Source organism: Bactrocera neohumeralis, chromosome 3 (genome assembly GCF_024586455.1).
Source record: "Bactrocera neohumeralis isolate Rockhampton chromosome 3, APGP_CSIRO_Bneo_wtdbg2-racon-allhic-juicebox.fasta_v2, whole genome shotgun sequence".
In the NCBI taxonomy this organism is placed as follows: Eukaryota; Metazoa; Arthropoda; class Insecta; order Diptera; family Tephritidae; genus Bactrocera; species Bactrocera neohumeralis.
Genome location: NC_065920.1, coordinates 39,114,663 through 39,136,960, shown reverse-complemented (window position 1 = coordinate 39,136,960; position 22,298 = coordinate 39,114,663). Strand labels below are relative to the sequence as shown.

Genomic DNA, 22,298 nt, shown 5'->3' with positions numbered 1-22,298 from the left:
ACATAAGAAAGTACAATAGGGGGTTTCTCTTGCTCTTGCAAGATTGCAGATTGCAAAAATCCTATACCGAAATATACAAGGGCACGAGAGCTCCCATTGCAGAATCTAGTGATATATGAACGGCTGATTCTGCATTCATTCTTAACAAAAAAACTATAATAAATCTTTACAATTTTAATAGAAAATTTACCTTCCTCAACAATTTAACGTCAAAATATGCATTTAAGTAAAATGACAGCTAGCACAGGGTTGCAATTATTTTTTTACGTGTCATTGCACGAGAATAAACATGGGTTTTGGTCTGACATATTTTACAGCCATTGCAAATAATTTTCTGCGTGTGTTTGTTGTTGTGCCGGTGCACCAAGAGGAAACATCTGCAATTCGTGCACCGTACAAGGATTTTGCAAGAGCAAGAGAATACCCCTAATATATTTATAACAATTACATTCTGTGTTAAGCCAATTCACTGTTGCGCTCTCACTTCAATATTCTATAGCAATAACCATGCCATAATTTAGGGGCGCCAGCCTCGTCAATGTCGTAGGCTGCGCTAATATTCACGCCCTTGCTTACAAATATTCCAATACATTCAAGCGTCGAATGCATACAAGCTCATGAGCACACGCCATATATGTAGATATGTTTGAATGCTTAATAAGTTTTAGACTTATTTTATTTTTTTGGCAAAAAAATACCATTTTCTTTATAATCAGGAAAGAGATAAACTTAACTTTATGCTCTTTATCGCGAGCTCTAATATGATTTCACACAAACAATTATTTCCGCGGCACTTCAAATGGGCAAAAGAATTATCAATGTCTATAATGTATGCATTAGGGTGGAGTGTCAATATGTGGAAATGTCTTTTTATGATGATACCACAATATAGAAGTTATTAAGGGGCAAAGTGTAGTCAAGTTACAATTTCAAATATTTTTTTGCTTGTACTATATAAATGACTTGACAGATATTTGAAGAAAAAAATAATCATTTTAAAAGTAATGGCTCCTCGTGGTAACTATTACTAATCCTTTAGATTCATCTAAATTCAATCAGACAACAAAATAGTTTTATTAAAAAAATCTAGTATCTGATTGAAGCTTTTTTTAATGTTAATATTTTTTTTTAGTAAAAAATCTTCGATCAGGTACTACATTTTCAAAAAAGCTTCATAAATTTCATTGAAATGTAATGAGCGGTTTTTGAGTTACAGTGTTTACCGCTCAGAGAAAACCATATTTGAAGTTTTTCACGAACGTTTCAGAGCGAACAAGCACCCGTTGGTAATTATCGCATAACTCGAAAAGTATTTGTCGGATTTACATGCAATTTTTAGAGATATTTTTAAGATACACTTTAAGTAAATGTGAAAAATTTTTTTGAATTTCATCTTTTTCCTATGCTTGTTAAGGTTAGGTTATGATCTCACTGAAAAATGCAGGCTACCGGTACGAAACAAAGAAACATTAAAATTAGTGAGTTCTTAACTTCTTGGATAATATGATGCGAAACTTTTCTCTTTTCCTAAAGTTAAACGAGATAGATAATCAAATTCTAGGTGATTCACACATTTTATGTATGTAGGTGATCCCTTGTAGTTTCATTATCAACATTAATCACGATGTGAAGCAAGAGTTAAACAATTAATATGTGTAGATCAGTTAATAAATTTGTTTTTGCTCGTGATACTATTCTCGTTTAGAAACAATTCTATATCTCCCAAGCTACTTTATCGGCATTACGTTCATATACAAGGTGCGTTCCAAAGTAAACAGAAATTTTTGAATCTAGCGCTATATGTCGACTGGTGCGTTAGAATATGCTATTTTTATCGATTGTCTAGTGAGAATTTCATGACTTTTCATCGATTGGAAGTGAATTTATTGCGTTTTAAGTGTCTGTATGTTTGTGTTATCGGTGCGAAAATGGACTTCGAACAAAGAGCCAACATTAAATTTTGTTTTAAAACTGGTAAAACTTTTACCGAAACGTATCAATTGATGAAACAAGTTTATGGCGATGATTGCCTATCCCGTAGCAGAGTGCACGAGTGGTTTCAACGTTTTCAAAGTGGTCGTGGGGACATAAATGATGATCAATATGTGGGACAGTCAAAATCCATGATCACCGTAAATTCCATCGAAATTGTGCGTTAATTCATAAAAAATCAGCCGAAATAATCATTGAAATTCATGGAAATGGAATTGAACATCTCCAAAACATGATAAATTGATGCATTTTGACCGAACATATGGGCTTACGAAAGGTGTGTGCACGGTTTGTTCCACACAAATTGACTGACAGCCAAAAATTGCTCAGAATCCAACATTCGAATGACGATTATTTGACCAAAAAGTACATTTTAACCATTGACCACTCCCCGTATTCACCTGATATGGCACCGAGCGACTTCTTCTTTTTCGGAAAAATGCATTTGCTTGTGAAAGGAAAGCGTTATGCAGACGTAGAGGCCATTCAAACGGCTTGCACCGTCATACTGGCCATACCGTCCAAACAGTTAAAACACTCGTTCGGCATGCTTTTGGACCGTGCAAAAAGCTATATTGAAGCAGAAGGAGACTATTTTGAATAAAATAAATTGATTTTGCCGAAAAAACCATTTGTTCTGTTTTTTTTAAAGTCCTGTTTACGTTGGAACACACCTTATATTACAGTTTGATTTGAAATGGATGAAATCGAACTATACTACCCAAATAACCTATATCCTACTTTTGTTTTTGAAGCGGATTCCTTTATTTTACAATAGGTAATTTGGGTATAAATGAAAATATCGAAATTTAACTTATCACAAATAGCGCTTCTGACATGTGTTATCGTAATCGGTATTGGCTTCATGTATTGAATATGAGATTTTCCGTGCCTACGACGAGTTTTTACTCAAAATATCGTAAATACTTTGAGATCTCGTAATGAAATTAAGTGAGCTTATTTACCCGTCCACAATAAAATTGCCTATATTTATTTATGTTTTAACAAAGTTTTCTAGTGTGTGTTCCATCTACTATTTTCAGTCCAGAGTAGTGTTTGTTAAAAAGAATAACACTTTTCTCAATTTGTATGAAAATATCGTTTTAATCTAATCAGTAATTAGAGAATTTTCTGCATAAAACATTGCGCGTGATCTAGAGACAACAATAATTTATATGTGGTGGTTCTTATTAAAGATAAATGAAAGATAAACTTTATGCGTATGCTCAACAATAATTCAAACATTTCGAAACAATGTACAGTGTAATGTTATGTTTTTTTATAACTTTTTAGTTTCACAATCGAATTTTTAGTAATTACGTGGATTAGAAATATGCTGTAATAAATTTATTATGTCATATACTAAACCCTTAAAAACTGATCAATTCTAGATTTAATCTACAATGTTTATAAAAAATTGTATATTTCACGCTTACTCAAGTTAGACAATTGCCTAGCGTACAAGAATTTTTCAGCGGTATTTTGGCAAATTTTCTTTACATATTTTTTATTTAAATAAAATAATTTACAAAATTACCACCATCTCGGAGGTGAAATTTAAGGGGTCAGTAGGGTAATATTTTTTCAATTTTCTTATTTTTTTTGCATTTTCTGTTCCCTTATACCCATATAATTAATTTCGAAACACACTTTACCATTGGAAGGTTTCGAAAAAGGCCCAAAAATAATAATACCGTTCGACGTTCGAAGCGCTCGGAGTACACACCTAAAACTTTAAACGCGTTTTTCTCAAAACACACTTTTTGAAACTGGACATGATCCCGGTCGAACTGCTCAACCGATTTGCTTATTTTTTTAATGTTCACAAAACGTCTGGCTATCGTCCCTATATTTTTTATAATTTATTGACAATTTTATGACAAAATTTATATAAAAAAACAGGGGAAAATTAAAAAAAAAAACAAATGAATTACTTTTTTATTTATCAAAATTTTTTCATGATTCTAATAGGGACGATAACCATTCACGTACCTTTGAAACCTTCGAATAAATGGGTTTTTGTGTTTCAGATGATCCAAACATGAGAAATCAAGACCGCCAGTGAAAAAACGCATCTCATTCACCCAGCCATTTCCCCGACAGATGTCATCAAAAAATTCCGAAAAAATTTGTACCTCATGAAATGTAAAAAAAGTTCTACTCGTATTGTAGAATAAAAATTTCTATGAAAAAAAATTTCAAAAAACAGACAAGATTACCCTACTGACCCCTTAATGTTTCTGGCGTAATTAGTTATTCATATCTTGCGCTTTTAGTAGCAGACAGACAGTCACCCGGATTTCAATTTTTCTCGTCATCCTGATCATTTATATAATATATCTATTTAGCTTAGTTTTAGGTGATACGTATAACCGTTAGGTGAACGAAACTATTACACTCTGTAGCAATAAGTTGGCAGAGTATAAGATTGTTTAATATGGCTCCGAGACCCTAAAAAAGAAAACACCACTAGCCGGATGATAAATTTCGGGATTTTAGTTGGATAATTAAAGAAAAACTCTATATATTATGTAAGATGGCGTTGAACGTTCGAGGACCTCGGGCCTTTAGACTCCGGCCACAAACACGATCAGGCTCATAACCTTTATTCAGTAGAATTCTCTTTCTGTGCGACGGCAGAAAAGAGGGCTTTTACTGTTCACAAGGTAAAAATGCAGACAAGATAAACCATTTTTGTTGTGCTGAAATTTTGGTTTGTCGGTATTTTGATTTAGCTGTATGTTTGAATTTTGTTAGTATTTTGATGGGTCGGCATTTTAAGTATTTCTCATTTAAATAATTAACTTTTTTAATGTACTGCTAAGTAACTATAACAATTTTTTAATAATTATGACCCTTATTACTCTGTGGTTTTCAAACCAAATGAATTTTGATTAAAGTTTTGTATTGTATCAAACCAAATGTCGATTAAAGTCTGTGTTGATAATTTAGAAAAAAAAAACCATGACAACAACCTAACAAAAGTTGTCTCGGTCCGTCCCTGCGCTTACTTCACGATTTAAATACAGAATTCAGCTACTTTACGTGGCAAAAAAGGCAATAACGTGACGTGTCTTATTTACAAATTTTACTAATTTTACGTTATTTTGTATGTTACTCTTTCATCATTAAATTCACGTTTTTCGAAATTGCTCTATATTAGCCAATTCTGTAACAGGTATACTTCTTGTAATCAAGTGTATTTCCATGTACATTAGAGGTTTTCATTGCTCAAAAACGATATTGATATCAAAATAAAGGGTCTTTTTTTAGACATATAAATATGAAATAAAACGTATATATCTTAATTATATTGCCAATTTAGTTTAGTTTTGAAGAAAACTGTTTGTTTTTAAAATGATTTCGGGCAACTAATCGTTGCGGAGGAGTTGAATAAATTTTAGACGAGAGGCCCAATTTTCGGCCACTATTGTCAGCAATATTCTTTTTCGAGTTCTCAATCGTCTCGGGATTATCGATTGATGCGTTGTGCGAATCGAACCAGAGATCATTATGAAATGGCAAATCAAACTGAGCAGTAATCAAGTAACAGCTGTCAAAAACAGCAACTCCGAAAAAACTATTGCCTAATTGAAAACCACACGTCCAAAAAACACCAGCTATTATATATATTAGTATTCAAAATATTCGAAAACCTTTTAATAAAAATCCATTACCAGAATGTTATGCTTTGTAATATTGCAAAATAATTTTGAGCACGTTCGTAACACTGTTCAACGTCGTAACCTCTAGGTATGCAGTAACGTTTTCAATTTTTTTTTTATGAAAGCTTGTAGTACATGCGTTGATAAGATAATAGTTGAAAAATCGAAGAAGTACTGGCAATTCGTCAGACATTATAAATACGTTAATCACTATAGAACAAAAGCTGGTTTATCTCGGTACACATGTTTGTATGTGGTGGTAGTTATTAAAGTCCATTAAGGACGTGCCCGAATACACATAGACCCTCCTTTTTTGAAGGAAAATCATCATGCACACATACTTATTACGTTGCAATTAATTACTAATTCATAGACAAATGTATATGTGTATATAAAAATATGTAAAATGCGTAAATATTTGTATTAATAGGGCTATAGAAGCCGAAATTGTGGTATGATTATGATCATCACATACGCCGATGTATCAATAATTCCAAACCAGGGAAAACAATTACTTTCTTAACTTAATGAGCAATTATTTATTTATTTGGAAATGATAGCTTATTTAGAACATATTATTGTTTTGGATTCTCATTATCGACCGAAATTTCGGATCGTAAAAAGAAGTCGGAAAATCTTTCGCTTTGGAATATATTAAATTCGATGTCAAATATACATTTATACGTTTTTTCCATTTGTCAAACATGAGTTTAGAATATAGACAATTATCCAACTTATTATTCCAGATTTCTAATTATTGATGAATTTCTGACTTACTTGTAAAAAATATAGATGTGTTTGTATATAGTATAGTAGTAGTATCTTAACAGTAAATTACTCATAACCGGTTATAAAAATACTTCAATCAGAGAGGAGGTTGAGATTGAAAGGTAAGACAACGGTTACAAAAACTAAAAGCAGACTCTCATTCCAAAAACGTTCTTACATTGTTAGCCCAAAACTTTTGTTGCCAAGAAGTAGACTGATTTACTCTTCCTTTATGAAAATTTCTAACAAATGTTATGACTCCGAATCATAACATCATAGAATCATAACAAAATATCCACCTTATAATGGTTTTATGTAGTATGTAGCTCCACCAGGAGAAAATCAAACCAAGGAGCGGAAATTTTTCTTTCATTTGTAAAAAGGGAAAAGTTAGTTGCGTTTTATGGGGATACTTAAATACAATACAATTATAGCACAGTTTGTTAGTGGCTCATTTTCAATAATAATTCTGCTGGAAAAGTGTTTTTAACCCAAATACTACCGAATGAGAGCGAACGTCTGTTGAAAACTCAACCCAGTGACAGATAATTGCTACGTATATTAGATGTGGAACTTGAACTAGAAGCAGAACTGCGTCTATTATAATAAACACTTCAAAATTATCTTTCATAATACAAATTTTATAGGTGAAAACTCAACTCAGTGACTGCTATTAGAAGTAAACAAACGACGCTATTTCACTCTACTTGAACTAGAGCAGGGCTGCGTCCATCATATGAGGCCCCTAGTTGCTTTGGATAAAAACCAAAAATGATAAATACGAAACGAAATGTCACAAACTTATAAACACAATACTAAAAATTATAATTTATACTTACATTTATCCACCCTCCCTGTATAAGTACATACATACATATTTATTGCAGTATGTACGCATGTGCGCACACTACTTATTAACTATGCCAAACATTGTGCTATTAACAAAGCATTTAAAAGAGACGCTTTGACACCTTTAGTCGGCGCGGATAATGTTAGTAGGGGTTTGCTTGTTTGCTGGTAGAGACTTCAGGAATATCAGAAACGTTAAGTATTAATTACAGGGGAATAGTGGCAATTGTTTTGGTTTCATTGGCAGTTAATAATGTGAGTGTGTTATGAATAATATATGTATAATATCTTAATGGTAAAGTAATTATTGAGTGAAAAGTGCTTAGTAAAAAAGAGGTAGCCGTAAAATAAAAAAAAAAAAACATAGGAAGACATTAATGACAATGTGACATACACATATGTATGTACATTTGCCCATATGTATGCGAATACACTTAAATGTAATTGTTGCTATCATTTTGAATTTTTATGCGGCATTTCCTCGTAGAAAAATGTACACAAATTCAGTCACTTATCAACACTTGCCGTGTCAGGCTTGCTTAACTTAAAAGATAGAAAGTTGCCCATGGAGAACGCTTCATTTAATAGGCGCAAACTAAACCACATGCAAAATTTGAAATTCGGATTAACACTAAATCAAATTGGTAAGATAAAAACGAATCAGTTTAAAATACAACAATTTGTTGAAGTACCGTTAAAATGACAAATTTAATCTAATCTGAAAGTTGATTTAATGATTTCACATGGTTTTAGTCTAAAGTTGCTTAAAAATATATCTACTTGCAAATAAGGGTTTTGTGAAAAATTATGCGTAATCAGTGAATCATAAAGCTGATAGTATAATCGTTAATTCACGTAATTTTAAAATATTTAGCAAATTTCATAAGCGTTTTTTGGTGGAGTCGAAAAGTTAGGAGCAAGTTACCTCTCACTGAATGTAGTGTAATTTTCAAATATAATACTATAATCGTGAGTAATAAATTAATGTTATTGAGCCCAAAAATATCAGTTATTGTTAAAGAAACATGATTTACAAAAAAAAAATTGCTTTTTTTTATTTTTTTCATTTTTATTTGTTTTCAAATTTTCTAAGCGTAAAAACCACATATAGGTGGTAGATATACATAAATACATATGTAGGTACACCCACAAACCTGTGATAGTGGTGAGTAAAATCAACCATTTTTATCTGTCAAACATGGAAAGCTTTTTCGTTTACGGTTTGCGCGAACGATCTGTTACGCAATTGGCGAATGATTAACAAAAGTAATCACAACAAAGGAAACGCGGTTAAGTTGTCGTGTGAAGTTTTGAACAAGGCATATCGTTAGCGGAAACAAAATATATATATTTTTGGGCTCTGTCTCTAAAATAACACTGTAACATTGAGAATAAAAGCAATTTAGAATAAATGATTTCAAAAGAGTTATCCCGCTTGGTTATAAGTGTATGTAGATGTCTAGATTAGTTCTTGAATTTTTTTAAGAAGTTTTGTTTAAACCAAAGTGTATTCAACAAAGTGAAATAAGTAAATGATATTTAATTTTTCTTATGCTTATTTGATATGTATATTGTCATTGATTTAACCATTAACTGACTTAATTTATCCAAAAAGTAAAATTTTGAAATACAAAACTAAACAAATTTGAAAAAAATAATATTTTTTTAATAAATAAGAGAAATGCAATACTTGCTGCTTGTACAAAACAACTCGTGGAAGCAACTTACCAATTGACAAATCACGCGTGTGGCGTGCAACTCAGTTTGTCATCGAGGATGTGTGGGCTACAATTTTAAGATGAAGGAAATAAAAGAATCTCCTCTTAACGACTTCCCACTCTTGAAGAAAACAAGAAAGAAAACCTCATCCTCTGGTAAATAGAAATCGTACATTTTTTACCATTGAATAGGCCTCACACAAACTTATTTGCGAGAAAATTATAACCAGTGGTTGGAAGCTATACGAGTACATGCTATGCCGTATGATATTCCTATGGCGTTTCTATTTATCATGTACCTAAATGTATGTACGTATGTAAAGCAAGTAGACGGGTTAATATAAACAAACACCTTTCTGAATTGTTTACTTTTCAATCTCAAATAAGCGATAGTCGAATACTTATTTCACTTTGTTGAATATACTTTGGTCTAAATGAGTGATGATTAAGGAATCACCGTTCAGGTGCCGTCGAGCATTATTTACCCCGCAATTTGTGTGAATTTAAAGCCAGAGAATATGGGACGCTATCTTCAAAACAAATATGTATGTATTTATTTTAAAAAGCAATCAAACTAACACATTCAATATTTATATTATTATTTCATTCATAAAAACGGTAAATTAATTTTTGCCATTTAAGGGGTTATATCCATTTGTAATCCAGAAAAAATTAGATTTTTTGTGATTTTTTTTATGAACGAGTCTGTTGGCGCAGAAGATTTTTCTCCTTTAAGTTACCTGAAATCCAAATCTCCCTCCATAAAAAAGTATAATTGCTGTAGATGAATACAGGTAATGGTCAAAGAAATCGTCGAAATTTTAATTTTTGTGTAAATGGCTTCCCTAAAGAAAGTAGATTTTTGCGAAAAAATGTTCGCTTAAGACGACTTAAGAAATCGAAATGACTATCAAAAATCTTATTGCTTCTTCTTGGTCTTGTGAAAATTTCAGTACGATCGGTTCAGCAATTTTCTCCGACTCTGAAAACAGCATTTCGAGAAAAATTCGTTTAAATTTCTGGGAGCCAATCACACTAACCTTACAAGTACGCATGATTGAGGACATAATTGTGAGAAGGCGAAACATCCCCTCCGCCACGTAAAAAACTATACCAATGAAAAACTACCAACAGCCTCGGATGAGAAGGAGGATGGAGCCATGTGTAGAAGTTCACGCAAGTGAGGAAAGTTCTCTGATCGCCATTCACTTGGGAGTGGCCAGAAACGATTCTTTTACGTATGACTCAAGGAGCCTAAGGACATCCGTTTGAAGACGAGCTAAAGTGAGAAGGCGAAACATCACCTACATAGGGTTGTGCGCTGGGTTTGGGACCCGCCACGTAAAAAACACTCCAATGGAAAAGCAACAACAGCCTCGGATGAGAGACCCCCCTTTTGATGACGACCATAGCAAACGAAATAAGGACTACGATATCAGGGCATGCACCTGGAATATCCGGTCCCTTAATTGAGAAGGTGCCGCTGCCCAGATGGTTGATGTCCTCGTAAAAATAAAGGCTGGCATCACCGCCGTCCAAGAAATGCGATGGACGGGACAAGGACAGAGACGAGTAGGTCCTTGTGGCATTTACTACAGTGACCATATGAAGGAGCGCAAGATTGCTGTGAGGAAATATCCCCAAATGGGTTGAGGCTGATCGACTTCGCCGGGGCCCGAAATATGGTTATCTGTAGTACTGATTCCAGCATAAGAAGATTCATCAAGCTACCTGGCTGTCTCCGGATCGAAAAACTACCAACCAGATCGATCATGTTGTGATAGACGGAAGACACGTCTACAGTGTTCTAGACGTGAGTACGCTCCGAGGTCCTAACATCGACTCGGTCCTCTATCTAGTTGCAGCTAAGATTCGCACCCGCCTCAGTGCAGCAAAAAACGCACGCCAACAAACACAAAGAAGGTTCGACGTCGAGAAGCTGCAATCACAACAGACAGCCGAACGATTTTCTACTCGGCTTGCACTCCTGCTCTCTGAGAGCACTCGTCAACAACCCGGTATAAGGGAACTGTGGGACGGCATTTCAAACTCCTTACGTACAGCTGCAACCGAAACCATGGGTTTTCGGAAAGTGCAAAAGAACAGCTGGCACGCGAGGAGTGCCGTGTCGCAGCGGAGAGAAATCAGGCTGCCTACCTCGCAACGTTACGGTCGACCACAACACGTGCGGGATGGGATAGATACCGAGGGTTGAAGAGGGAAGCGAGACGCATTTGCAGACAGAAAAAGAAATAGGCCGAAAGATAAGCTGGCCGACAGGGGTAATGCACGAAAATTCTACGAAAAAATGCGGCGGCTTACAGAAGGTTTCAAAACCTGAGCATACCTACTCTTGTAGAACCTCCAAAGGTGATCTTGCCCCAATCGATGACGATGGAGCAGAGCAATTGCCCGCCTGAAGAACAACAAAGCGGCGGAGGCCGATGGAATGTCGGCCGAGCTATTCAAACACGGAGGCGAAGAACTGATAAGGAGCATGCATCAGCTTCTTTGTAAAATATGGTCGGACGCAAGCATGCCCAACGATTGGAATTTAAGTGTGCTCTGCCCAATTCATAAAAAGGAGACCACACAATCTGCGCAATTACCGTTGGATAAGCCTCCTCAACATCGCATATAAGGTTCTATCGAGCGTATTGTGTGAAAGATTAAAGCCCACCGTCAACAAACTGATTGGACCTTATCAGTGTGGCTTTAGACCTGGAAAATCAACAACCGACCAGATATTCACCATGCGCCAAATCTTTGAAAAGACCCGTGAAAGAAGAATCGACACATACCACCTCTTCGTCGACTTCAAAGCTGCTTTCGACAGCACGAAAATGAGCTGCCTTTATGCCGTGATGTCTGAATTTGGTATCCCCGCAAAACTAATACGGCTATGTAAGCTGACGTTGAGCAGCACCAAAAGCTCCGTCAGAGTCGGGAAGGACCTCTCCGAGCCATTCGATACCAAAAGAGGTTTCAGACAAGGCGATTCCCTATCGTGCAACTTTTCAACCTGCTTCTGGAGAAAATAGTTTGAGCTGCAGAACTAAATAGAGAAGGTACCATCTTCTATAAGAGTGTACAGCTGCTGGCGTATGCCGATGATATTAATATCATCGGCCTCAACACCCGCGCCATTAGTTCTGCTTTCTCCAGACTGGACATAGAAGCATAGAAAATGGGTCTGGCAGTGAACGAGGGCAAGACGAAATATCTCCTGTCATCAAACAACAGTCGTCGTATTCGGGACTTGGCTCTGACGTCACTGTTGACAGTCATAACTTTGAAGTTGTAGATAATTTCGTCTATCTTGGAACCAGCATAAACATCACCAACAATGTCAGCCTGGAAATCCAACGCAGGATTGCTCTTGCCCTCAGGTGCTACTTCGGACTGAGTAGGCAATTGAAAAGTAAAGTCCTCTCTCGACGAACAAAAACCAAACTCTATAAGTCGCTCATAATTCCCGTCCTGCTATATGGTGCAGAGGCTTGGACGATGACAACAACTGATGAATCGACGTTACGAGTTTTCGAGAGAAAGGTTCTGCGAAAGATTTATGGTCCTTTTCGCGTTGGCCACGGCAAATATCGCATTCGATGGAACGATGAGCTGTACGAGATATACGACGACATTGACATAGTTCAGCGAATTAAAAGACAGCTGCTACGCTGGCTAGGTCATGTTGTCCGAATGGACGAAAACACTTCAGCTCTGAAAGTATTCGACGCAATACCCGCCAGGGGAAGCAGAGGAAGAGGAAGATCTCCACTCTGTTGGAAGGACCAGGTGGAGAAGGACCTGTCTTCGTTTGGAATATCCAATTGGCGACACGTAGCGAAAAGAAGAAACGACTGGCGCGCTGTTGTTAACTCGGCTATAATCGCGTAAGCGGTGTCTACGCCAGTAAGAAGAAGAATTTCATAAAAGTAGTTTGATATCTTAAGTAGCGAAATAAAAACAAGTAAGAAAGGGTTAAGTTCAGGTGTAACCGAATATTTTATACTATTGCATCTAGTTAGAATCAAAGTCCGAGAAATTCCTTCAGGAAGTATGGGAGTTGGGAGTATTACTGACCCGATTTTATCTATTTTTACCAGTAACACATATTACTAACATGGACTTAAACATCTCCAAAACATGATAAATCGATGCATTGCATGCGAACATTTGGGCTTACGAAAGGTGTGTGCACGGTTTGTTTCGCACAAATTGACTAACGACCAAAAATTGCTCAGAATCCAACATTCGAAGGACGATTATTTGACCAAAAATCACATTTTAACCATTAACCACTCCCCGTATTCACCTGATATGGAAAGGTAAGGAAAGGAAAGCGTTATGGAGACGTAGAGGTCATTAAAAAGGCTTGCACCGGCATACTGGCACTAAAACACTCGTTCGACACCCTTTTGGACCGTGCAAAAAGCTGAATTGAAGCAGAAGAAGACTATTTTGAATAAAATAAATTGATTTTGCCGAAAAAGCCATTTGTTCTGTTTTTTTTTTTTAAGTCCTGTTTACTTTGGAAAGCACCTTGTATATATTTTATAAAGTCTCCGACGATTCCTCTTTGAATGTTACAAACATCGTGGCATAAAAAGGTACGGTGGTATGTCCAATTTTAATACCGATTCACATATAAACCTGCTGTACAACCTTAACCGTTAAATTTGCTGCTTTTGACGATTTTCATTAGAATGATGGCAGTTTTAGAAGTTCTCAACATAACAGTCGGATTGTACGTATCACCTAAAACTAAACGAGATATATATAGGGTTATGCATTCATATATAAATGTTCAGTATGACGAGAAAAATTGAAATCCGAGTGACTGTCCGTCCGTGCAAGCTGCAACATGAGTAAAAATTGGGATATCTTAATGAAATTTGGTATGCGGGTTCCTTAGTGCAAAAAAAATTACGAGTTCGTAGATGGGCATAATCGGACTACTGTCACGCCCACAAAACGCTATTAACCGAAAACCTATAAAGTGCCATAACTAAGCAACAAATCAAGATATAAAACTCTAATTTGGCACAGGGGATAGCAGTCGCAAGGGGCACCTATGGGTAAAAAACTTTAAAAAGTGGGTATGGCCCCGCCTTCTAATAAGTTTAATGTACATATGTATATCATAAACCAATAATGATACAATACTCAAATTTGCCCAGCTCAAATACTATAAGAACTCTTACCGACAGTGTGAAAATGGATGAAATCGGAAGGTAACCCCAATCACTCGCTATATAATGGTGCTGTTTAAAATTACTTAAATCGCGATAAACTTATAACTAAATATGGATGAGGCACCACTTTTCGGTGAAATCCCATATCTCGGGACATAACCTACCGATTTGGACATTTATGACATTTTTCTCGCATTCTCACGTCACAGTGCGAAAATAAGAGAAATCGGACTACAACCGCGCCTACTTCTCATATAAAACAATTTTAAATTCCACTTGATTCTTTCACTTTCCAGTACACAAATCAAGAAGCTATTAATATAACTGGATAAAACTTTGCACGAATGCTTTTAGTGTATGCCACCTTATGAACAAGCATATTTTAAATCCAACAAAAACTGTTCAAGCCCCTAGGTGGCGAATATTTGAACCCCAGTAGCTGTAGTTAACTTTTGATAGAAAATATCAGTCAACTTGTGGGATATATATGTAATTGAAATTAATCCATAATCCTTATCTGTTAATGGTATGTCTGTATGTCAAAAATGGGTTGCATCGAGCCAATACTTCCTGTAGCCCTCACATACCTTACATAAAGATTTTCGAACTTCCGGGTGACTTTATGTCGGATATATCGGCCGATATTTGTGTTATCTCATGATCATCTCTAAATGAGAGATCATGCTTTACTAATAACAGTGCATCTTTGTGCCTAAAATAGATAAATTTGAGCGAAAACTTGTCCTACCCCCTATTCTATATGTAACTATGTAATATCAGAATTTTCGAACATGACTTTAGTTTACATATATGATAGGTTTTTTAGTAAGGGGATGTTAATAGCATATGGTATGGAGAAAAATAGATAAAATCTGGTCGATACTACCCCAACTCCCATATACTACATAAGTATAATGATTTTCGTTTTTCTAACAAACATATACTCGTACATTTATAAAACTATTCAGATTTCGATCCTCTGGTTGACGTTTTACACCTTAAGGTATTTCCCTAACCTTGATTCGTGCAAGTTGCAAGACTATAAAATGTTCGGTAGCATTCGAACTAAGCCCTTCTTTACTTATTTTATTTATAATGAATTTGCTCTAGATAAATCTTACCATGGTCGATTTCACATTATTTCGAATTCTTCATCCGTCTTTATTTTTTGTTTGACACTTGACGGAAATATTCTTTTCCTTTGTGGCTTTAGCAGACAAGTAAATGGTGAGAAATATTAAGTGGCAACATTAAGTTTACCCATTCACATTGTATGAAGAGGTGCCAGAAGGACTTCTTCTCAATAAGTCTAGTTGAAATAACTTTCTTGATAAAATGTACACATTAAACCTATTAGAGGATTTTAAACTGAAATGCACTTCTTTACTATGATCCCCTGTATCAAATAACAGGTACTATCTTAATTTGGAAGTTAGTTATATCGTTTTATGGGCATGACAATGGTCATATTGCATCTACAATACCAACCTTCTTATGGTACACTTGTAGAAAGGTTTCATCAAAATATCTTTAACACTAGAACTACCAAGACCGTCATTTTGAATTACAAATTACATGCTTAAAAATTTGATTATTATTTATATAATTGTTCCAGACGACTTTTAATAAAATATTAATAAAATATAAGAGCAGTTAATTATTACTATTCAATTTCCCCTCACCGACTTTAATTTCCATAATCAGTATGACCTATACCTATTTATACCAAGACCCGTCAAAATGACGGTTATAATAATTTATATATCATCTATGCAATGATGGACATCAATACATATACATATATACATATACATATATATAGGCTCACGTAGATGGCCTTTGCAGGTATTTTATAATATTTTGGAATTGCCAGCAATCAATTCGTGAATTTTGTATAAAGAGACTTGTGATGAAAATATAACCAGAAAACAAGTAATAACAAGGCAAGTGTTCAACTAATATAACATGTACATGTAAAATATGTGCCTCATTCATATAGAAACTGTTTTTGTTTTTTTTTTTATAAATAATTAATGAATTATTATATTAAATGTTGTTATTGCTAAATTGTATTCTTTTATTTACTTAACACGTTCGCGGACGCAAAAAATTTTAGGGAGCTGCAAAAATATACAGGCAATTATTTTTGAAACTAGTTGTAATATCCGAAATCTATTAGACGTATATTATAAGAGTAGTCAAAGATCGTATTTTAACCGTTATATAAAATGAATGCTATAGCATCCACGACGATATAGAAAATATTTTTCAACCAGAATGCCGTGAGGAAATTTGTAAATACACGGAGAAAAGATAAAATAATATGAAAGTATCTAATGAACCAATTGGTCATTATTTTGAAATGTGTATTAATTACAAAAACTTAAGATTGTATAAAATTAAATGAATAAAAATTGGCTTTAAAATTTGAATGCTATAGCATTCACGTCATTTTGCATCAGTATGAAAATGCATGCTATAGCATTCACGTCCGCGAACGTGTTAAACTAACTCAAAAGTTACTATGAAAGCCATAATCAAAAATCCGTCAATTTGACGGGTGCGGTAAAACTAGGTATATATTTAACATCGGTAGTTCTAGTGTTAATTTTACTCCAGTCATCGCTTGTATAAACGAATGGTCAGAAAGTCCTCCGGATTTCAATTCGTCTAGCCGTACTGGTCATTTATATTATGGTATATCTATCTTGATTAGTTGATTAGGCGAACAAAACCTTTATACTCTGAACCAACATGTTGCGAGAGTCTAAAAGTGATTTCTAATCACTGTTGAACTTTAGAATATAGTACAAGTACAATTTACAGTTACAAAGAGGGAAGTTCTTTACAATTTATCATCAAATCAATAGGATTTTGCCTTTACTGCTATATGTATAGTATAATAATAAATAAATCAAAATAACTTCCGGTCTTCATAAAGCTTTCATGGGTGTACATATAAAATGAGAAAAAATGTGAATTCATATTAACAAATGCTTTCTTTCTCAAGTATTTATTATTAAAATCGCTTTTTTCGTTATCTGTACATTTCCCATAATTAATCAAGGTATGCGACTGCTAGCAGCTGTTTTAAATATAAATATGTTTTTTTTTTAAATGAAGGATATTTAAGACATAATAGATATTTAAAAACATACATACATACGTTTAAGACATAATAGATATTTAAAAACATACATATGTATATTGTACACAAACAATCGTATATAAATTGGTTTAATCTTCACAAGTGTAGGTATTAGACGCTACTGAATGAATGAAATAAAAATATATGTACAACGTGGACTGAAAAATCTTTGACCTGGCGAGAGATTGCGCCTCAAACAAAAAAATTCTTATTAGTCTTAGAGCCGTTTTCTCAATGTCTGGTTAGCAGCCATCTGTCAGTTATGTTCTGGTTAACTTACCCATCAGAAAATATTGGACTGATAGGTGACCATCTCTCCCAGATAATATTGTGAATACCGAAACATCAGATATATGTATGTATGTAGGGTGATTCTTTAATTAATTGCGTTTGATGGCAATAGCTGATCTTATTGAGTCTTTTCAAAACCAACTTTACACTTAACCGTTTTCCGTTATATATTTGAACAGCTGATATAGTAAGGCTACTTTGTGTAAGATTTTCTTAAATTTTTATACCTTGAACAGGATATATTAAGTTTGTCACGAAGTTTGTAACACCCAGATGGAAGCGTCGGACACCCTATAAAGTATATACTACAATAAATAATCAGTATGTTGAGCTGAGTCGATTTAGCCATGTCCGTCTGTCTGTCTGTATATAAACGAACAAGTCCCTCAGTTTATAAGATATTCTTTTGAAATTTTGTAAACGTCATTTTCTCTTCAAGAAGCTGCTCATTTGTGTGAACTGCCGATATCGGACCACTATAACATACAGCTGCCATACAAACTGAATGATCGGAATCAAGTTCTTGTATGGAAAACTTTCACATTTGACAATGTATTTTCACAGAAGTTGGCATAAGTTATCTAAGATAATGATGTAATCTCCGAAGAAATTGTTCAGATCGGATTACTATAGCATATAGCTTCCATACAAACTGGACACATAGTTACTAAAAGAAATGCACCTGTGAAGGGTATATTAGCTTCGGTGCAGCCGAAGTTAACGTTTTTTCTTGTTTGGAATAATTTTTGTTTTGTGCCATATCGATGAATGAGATGGAAGGTCGAAAACAGCATTTTCGGCATGTGCAAGCAAGGTGAAAATTATGTGATATATTATATACGATGTGTTGACCGAAAGCCAAAATTGTGATATTTTATTGAAATTATGCAAGTGAAGAAGTTTTCTTAAACGTAATATGGTTTAGCGATCTTAATTATTGCAGAATCTCTGATTGAATTTTAGCACAGCCTAAAATAGTTTTGTTCACCTAATGTTTGTTTGTAATACCTTAAATTTATCGAGTATATATAGAAGTATATATATATATATAAGTTCAGGGAGACGATACTAGTTAAACTCCTAGTGACTGTCTGAACATCGTTCCATCTATTCGTAAAAGTGATGACTTGAGAAAAAATCTAAATATCTTATTACATAATGTACTTGTTTCCTGGCATCCAAACGTGGTTGGAATTGCAGAAAGCGGAATCGGTTCATTGTCACACCTACAAAGTGACGTTAAGCGAACACCTGTTTATTACTATAACTAAACTGCAAATTGAGAAACAAACCTATAATCTTCCGGAGGCTTAGAACTTTTTAAAAATGGTATACAAGTATATCTAACAAGCCGCTAAAGCGACCAAATTTTCTAAGAACATGCCTTTATAGCATTTCCTCATACTTCGTAGAAATGGATAAAATCGGATGGACTGTAAAAGTGCGATAACTCTCTAAACAAGAACGCCACAGAAGCATTAAATTTTCCCTCTGAGATGACACTGAAGGATTAAATAAACTATGGTAAAAATAGGACAATGGCCATGACACCGGTGAATTTAATATCTCTGGAAGTATGATACCAATTACAACTAAATTCGGTACGTTATATTATCCTGATGTTCTTACATTGTAGTGTCAATATGGGCGTATTTGGAATACAACCACGCCTACTTTCCATGTAACACAATACAAAGTTCCATCTGATTCTTTCACTTTGCAGCACAAGAGTATAAATCAAGTTCCAATGAAGACATCGGAACAATACCTTGCACTATTGAATTCAAGATATACCATCTCTTACCTAAAAATGTTCGAAATCGGATCATACATTTTGAAGGAACCAGATATTATCTTATATCTGACTTTATACCAAAAATATCGGTTATTTTTGAGATAAATTAATGTATGAACTTCTTTTCCAGTAATAGTGTGCCCTTTGTCAACTCCTGAAAATATACTCCTGGCTTTGATCTTTTAAAATTGCTAGATAATAAATACTCGGTCACAACCGACAATTAAGTTTAAGTTCTCTGATTCTTTACGCCTTAAGGCGTGGGTTGATTGAAAAATATTTGGACTGACATCATTTTAGCTCCATCAAAAACACTATTTATGACCAGTTTGAGAGTTAAAACGTTAGTCTTTATATGTTACATTTTAAAATGATCGCCAAATCATTTCTGAAACAATCAATAACTACTGCTGAGAAATACCCGTTACTTCTAAGGCGAGAAAAATCTTGGAAATCGAATATATGAAAGCTGCCGTGCGCAAATCATTGCACAGAGCGTATTCATTGGCCACATATTTTATGCCTTCTGCAGCAGTCTCCATAACTGTTTGCAGCCCAGCGTCTACAATATCCGCCTCCTTCGTACAGTCTCGAATAAGCTCCAACTTTTTATTCGGCGCAAATTTATCCTAACAAAGAAATGTTAACGAACTATATTATTTGCATGTTGGATCGTACAAAAAATCTACTAACTTACATTGCATTCATTGATGGAGTTGAAAATCTCATTGATTATAGACTTTTCGCGTTTCACGTTCATTTTACCATAAGATACATGATTGATATTCTTTAAGTACTCAAAGTAAGATACCGTTACACCGCCAGCATTACAATACATATCTGGTATAATGAGTACATTCTTTTTACGTAATATTTCGTCGGCAGCAGGCGTCGAAGGACCATTAGCGCCTTCCAAAATCATCTTTGCTTGTACACTATTGGCATTTTCAGCAGTGAGAACCTTTTGTGTAGCGCAAGGCATTAGTATATCGCATTTTTCACCTAGCAGACTTCCGCTTTTTTCAGTAGCTTTCGTATAGCCCTTGATGGATTTCTTATTTTTTGCATAATAGTCCATTAAATCCTGAGTTAATGGTAAATTTCGACAATTGTTAGCATAGAAATTTTAACTTCTTAACTAAAACACATGCCTTAGGATCAATGCCATTATCATTTACAAGTGATACATCAATTTCTTGCACACCGATTAGTTTGGCACCAGCTTCTACTACGAAAACAGATGCATATGAACCGACATTACCAAAACCTTGCACGATCACTGTTTTATCTTTCCAACCAGTTTTCCAGCCTAATAAATTCATCCAATCTTGATCCATAATAAAACATTCAGCTGCCTTAAACAGACCACGTCCTGTGGCGGCAGTACGACCATTTATACCACCAATTGCTACTGGCTTACCAGTCGTGATGGCTAAAGCATTCACATCGTTGTAGCCTTAACGAGTCAGATAACAAAATAACATATATTACTTCTGCAACTAAGAGTTTCCTTATATTTGAACTTACCAAAAGTTTTAATATACTGATCCACCAACCAACTCATCTCGCGTTCGCTGGTATTCACATCTGGTGCTGGTACATCTATACCAGGACCTATCATGTTGCGTCGTAACAACTCCATTGTATAGCGACGAGTAATCGTTTGCAGCTCGTGTGCAGTATACTTTTTGGGATCGATCCGTATGCCGCCCTTGGAACCACCGAAAGGCACATTTACGCAAGCCGTCTTAAACGCCATCAGATAAGCCAAAGCACGTATCTCATCGGCATCTACGTCCATGGCGAAACGTATACCTAAAAATAACCGGATGAAAGCATTTAAAGAAATCAAATATGCCAAGACTTTGAATTCAAAAAACAAAAAAAAAAAAAAATCAATTCAAAATAACTAAAGGTTGGACTGCGGAAAATTTAAATATCCACATATGTATGTAGTATATATTCCAGAAAGTGCCAACCTTCTTGAACAAATGAGCTTTTCTATCGAAACATGCTGCTTCGTAGTTCTAATTTATTCTTACCTATTTTTTATGGCAGTAAAATTCAACTTACCTCCTTTGAGTGGCAATCGATGTCTGGTATGGTGTGCTCTATAGCCGGTAATTAGCTCGTAACAACCATCACTTTTTATTATAGGGAAGGTAACTTCCAATAAATTGGTGGTTGAGCCGATCAATTGCAGCATGGCCGAAACACGTCGTTCACGCTGTTCCTTCTTCATGTACGGATACTTCTCCAGTTCTTTTATCATCATAGGCTCCATAAGCTGAGCCGCCGAATGATAATAGTACTCAACCATCTGTGCAAATGGTGGATCTTTGTCTTTGGCAATTTTTTCCAAATGCTTGGGGATCGCATGCTTTTCGCGAATAGCCCCAAGTCCGGACCAGTACAATATTGTTTTAGGTAGTGATGATCGCAATAGCTTATCATTTTGTAGGAACGACATATTGACACAAAGCAACTCCTATATAGAAGGGTTGCTAAGAAAATGTATATAATGTATATATATATATGTATATATATAAATCTTTTTAATATTTGTTTTTTTTTTTTTATTTAATTCGTTGTAAAAACACGCTTTTATTTTTATTTCTTAAAGCTTTTTTTTAAATATTCTCTTTGGAAAACAAAATTAATGCGCTGCGATCAAAACAACAATTCTTATGAATATATGAAAATGAACTGAAGCATGATTCAATTATATATTATTATTTTTCGTCGAATGAGAAAGCAAGTTTTCACATATCGGGAGTATCAAATGATTTTTTAACAACCAAAACTTTAAGTTGTTAGTCCATTCAGCGCAAAGTTCCGTTATTCAGTTCAGTTAAAGCGATTGTGTGGTTACCT

The 22,298-nt window shown here is 34.8% G+C and overlaps 2 protein-coding genes across 7 annotated transcripts in view; one reads left to right on the top strand and one right to left on the bottom strand.

Moving 5' to 3' along the window:
* Positions 1-22,298, top strand: part of LOC126753456 (plasmanylethanolamine desaturase-like) — a 68,173-nt gene that overhangs the window by 9,487 nt on the left and 36,388 nt on the right. Inside the window, exon 1 of one of the 6 annotated variants that reach the window (XM_050464951.1) lies at positions 7,445-7,529. The exons of 3 other annotated variants lie outside the window; for them this stretch is intronic. The gene's annotated coding sequence lies outside the window, so the exon portion shown is untranslated. Of the gene's footprint in view, positions 1-7,444; positions 7,530-7,792; positions 7,919-9,514; positions 9,538-22,298 lie in introns of those variants that run through there. 2 more of the 6 variants (XM_050464950.1, XM_050464947.1) reach the window with 2 other exon arrangements.
* On the bottom strand, positions 19,692-21,894 carry LOC126752798 (glutamate dehydrogenase, mitochondrial). The gene is made up of 5 exons (XM_050463781.1): positions 21,498-21,894; positions 20,952-21,239; positions 20,576-20,880; positions 20,122-20,508; positions 19,692-20,053 (listed from the first exon to the last, which is right to left on the bottom strand). The coding sequence occupies exons 1-5, from the start codon at positions 21,892-21,894 to the stop codon at positions 19,829-19,831; spliced, it is 1,602 nt and encodes a 533-aa protein (XP_050319738.1). The 3' UTR covers positions 19,692-19,828.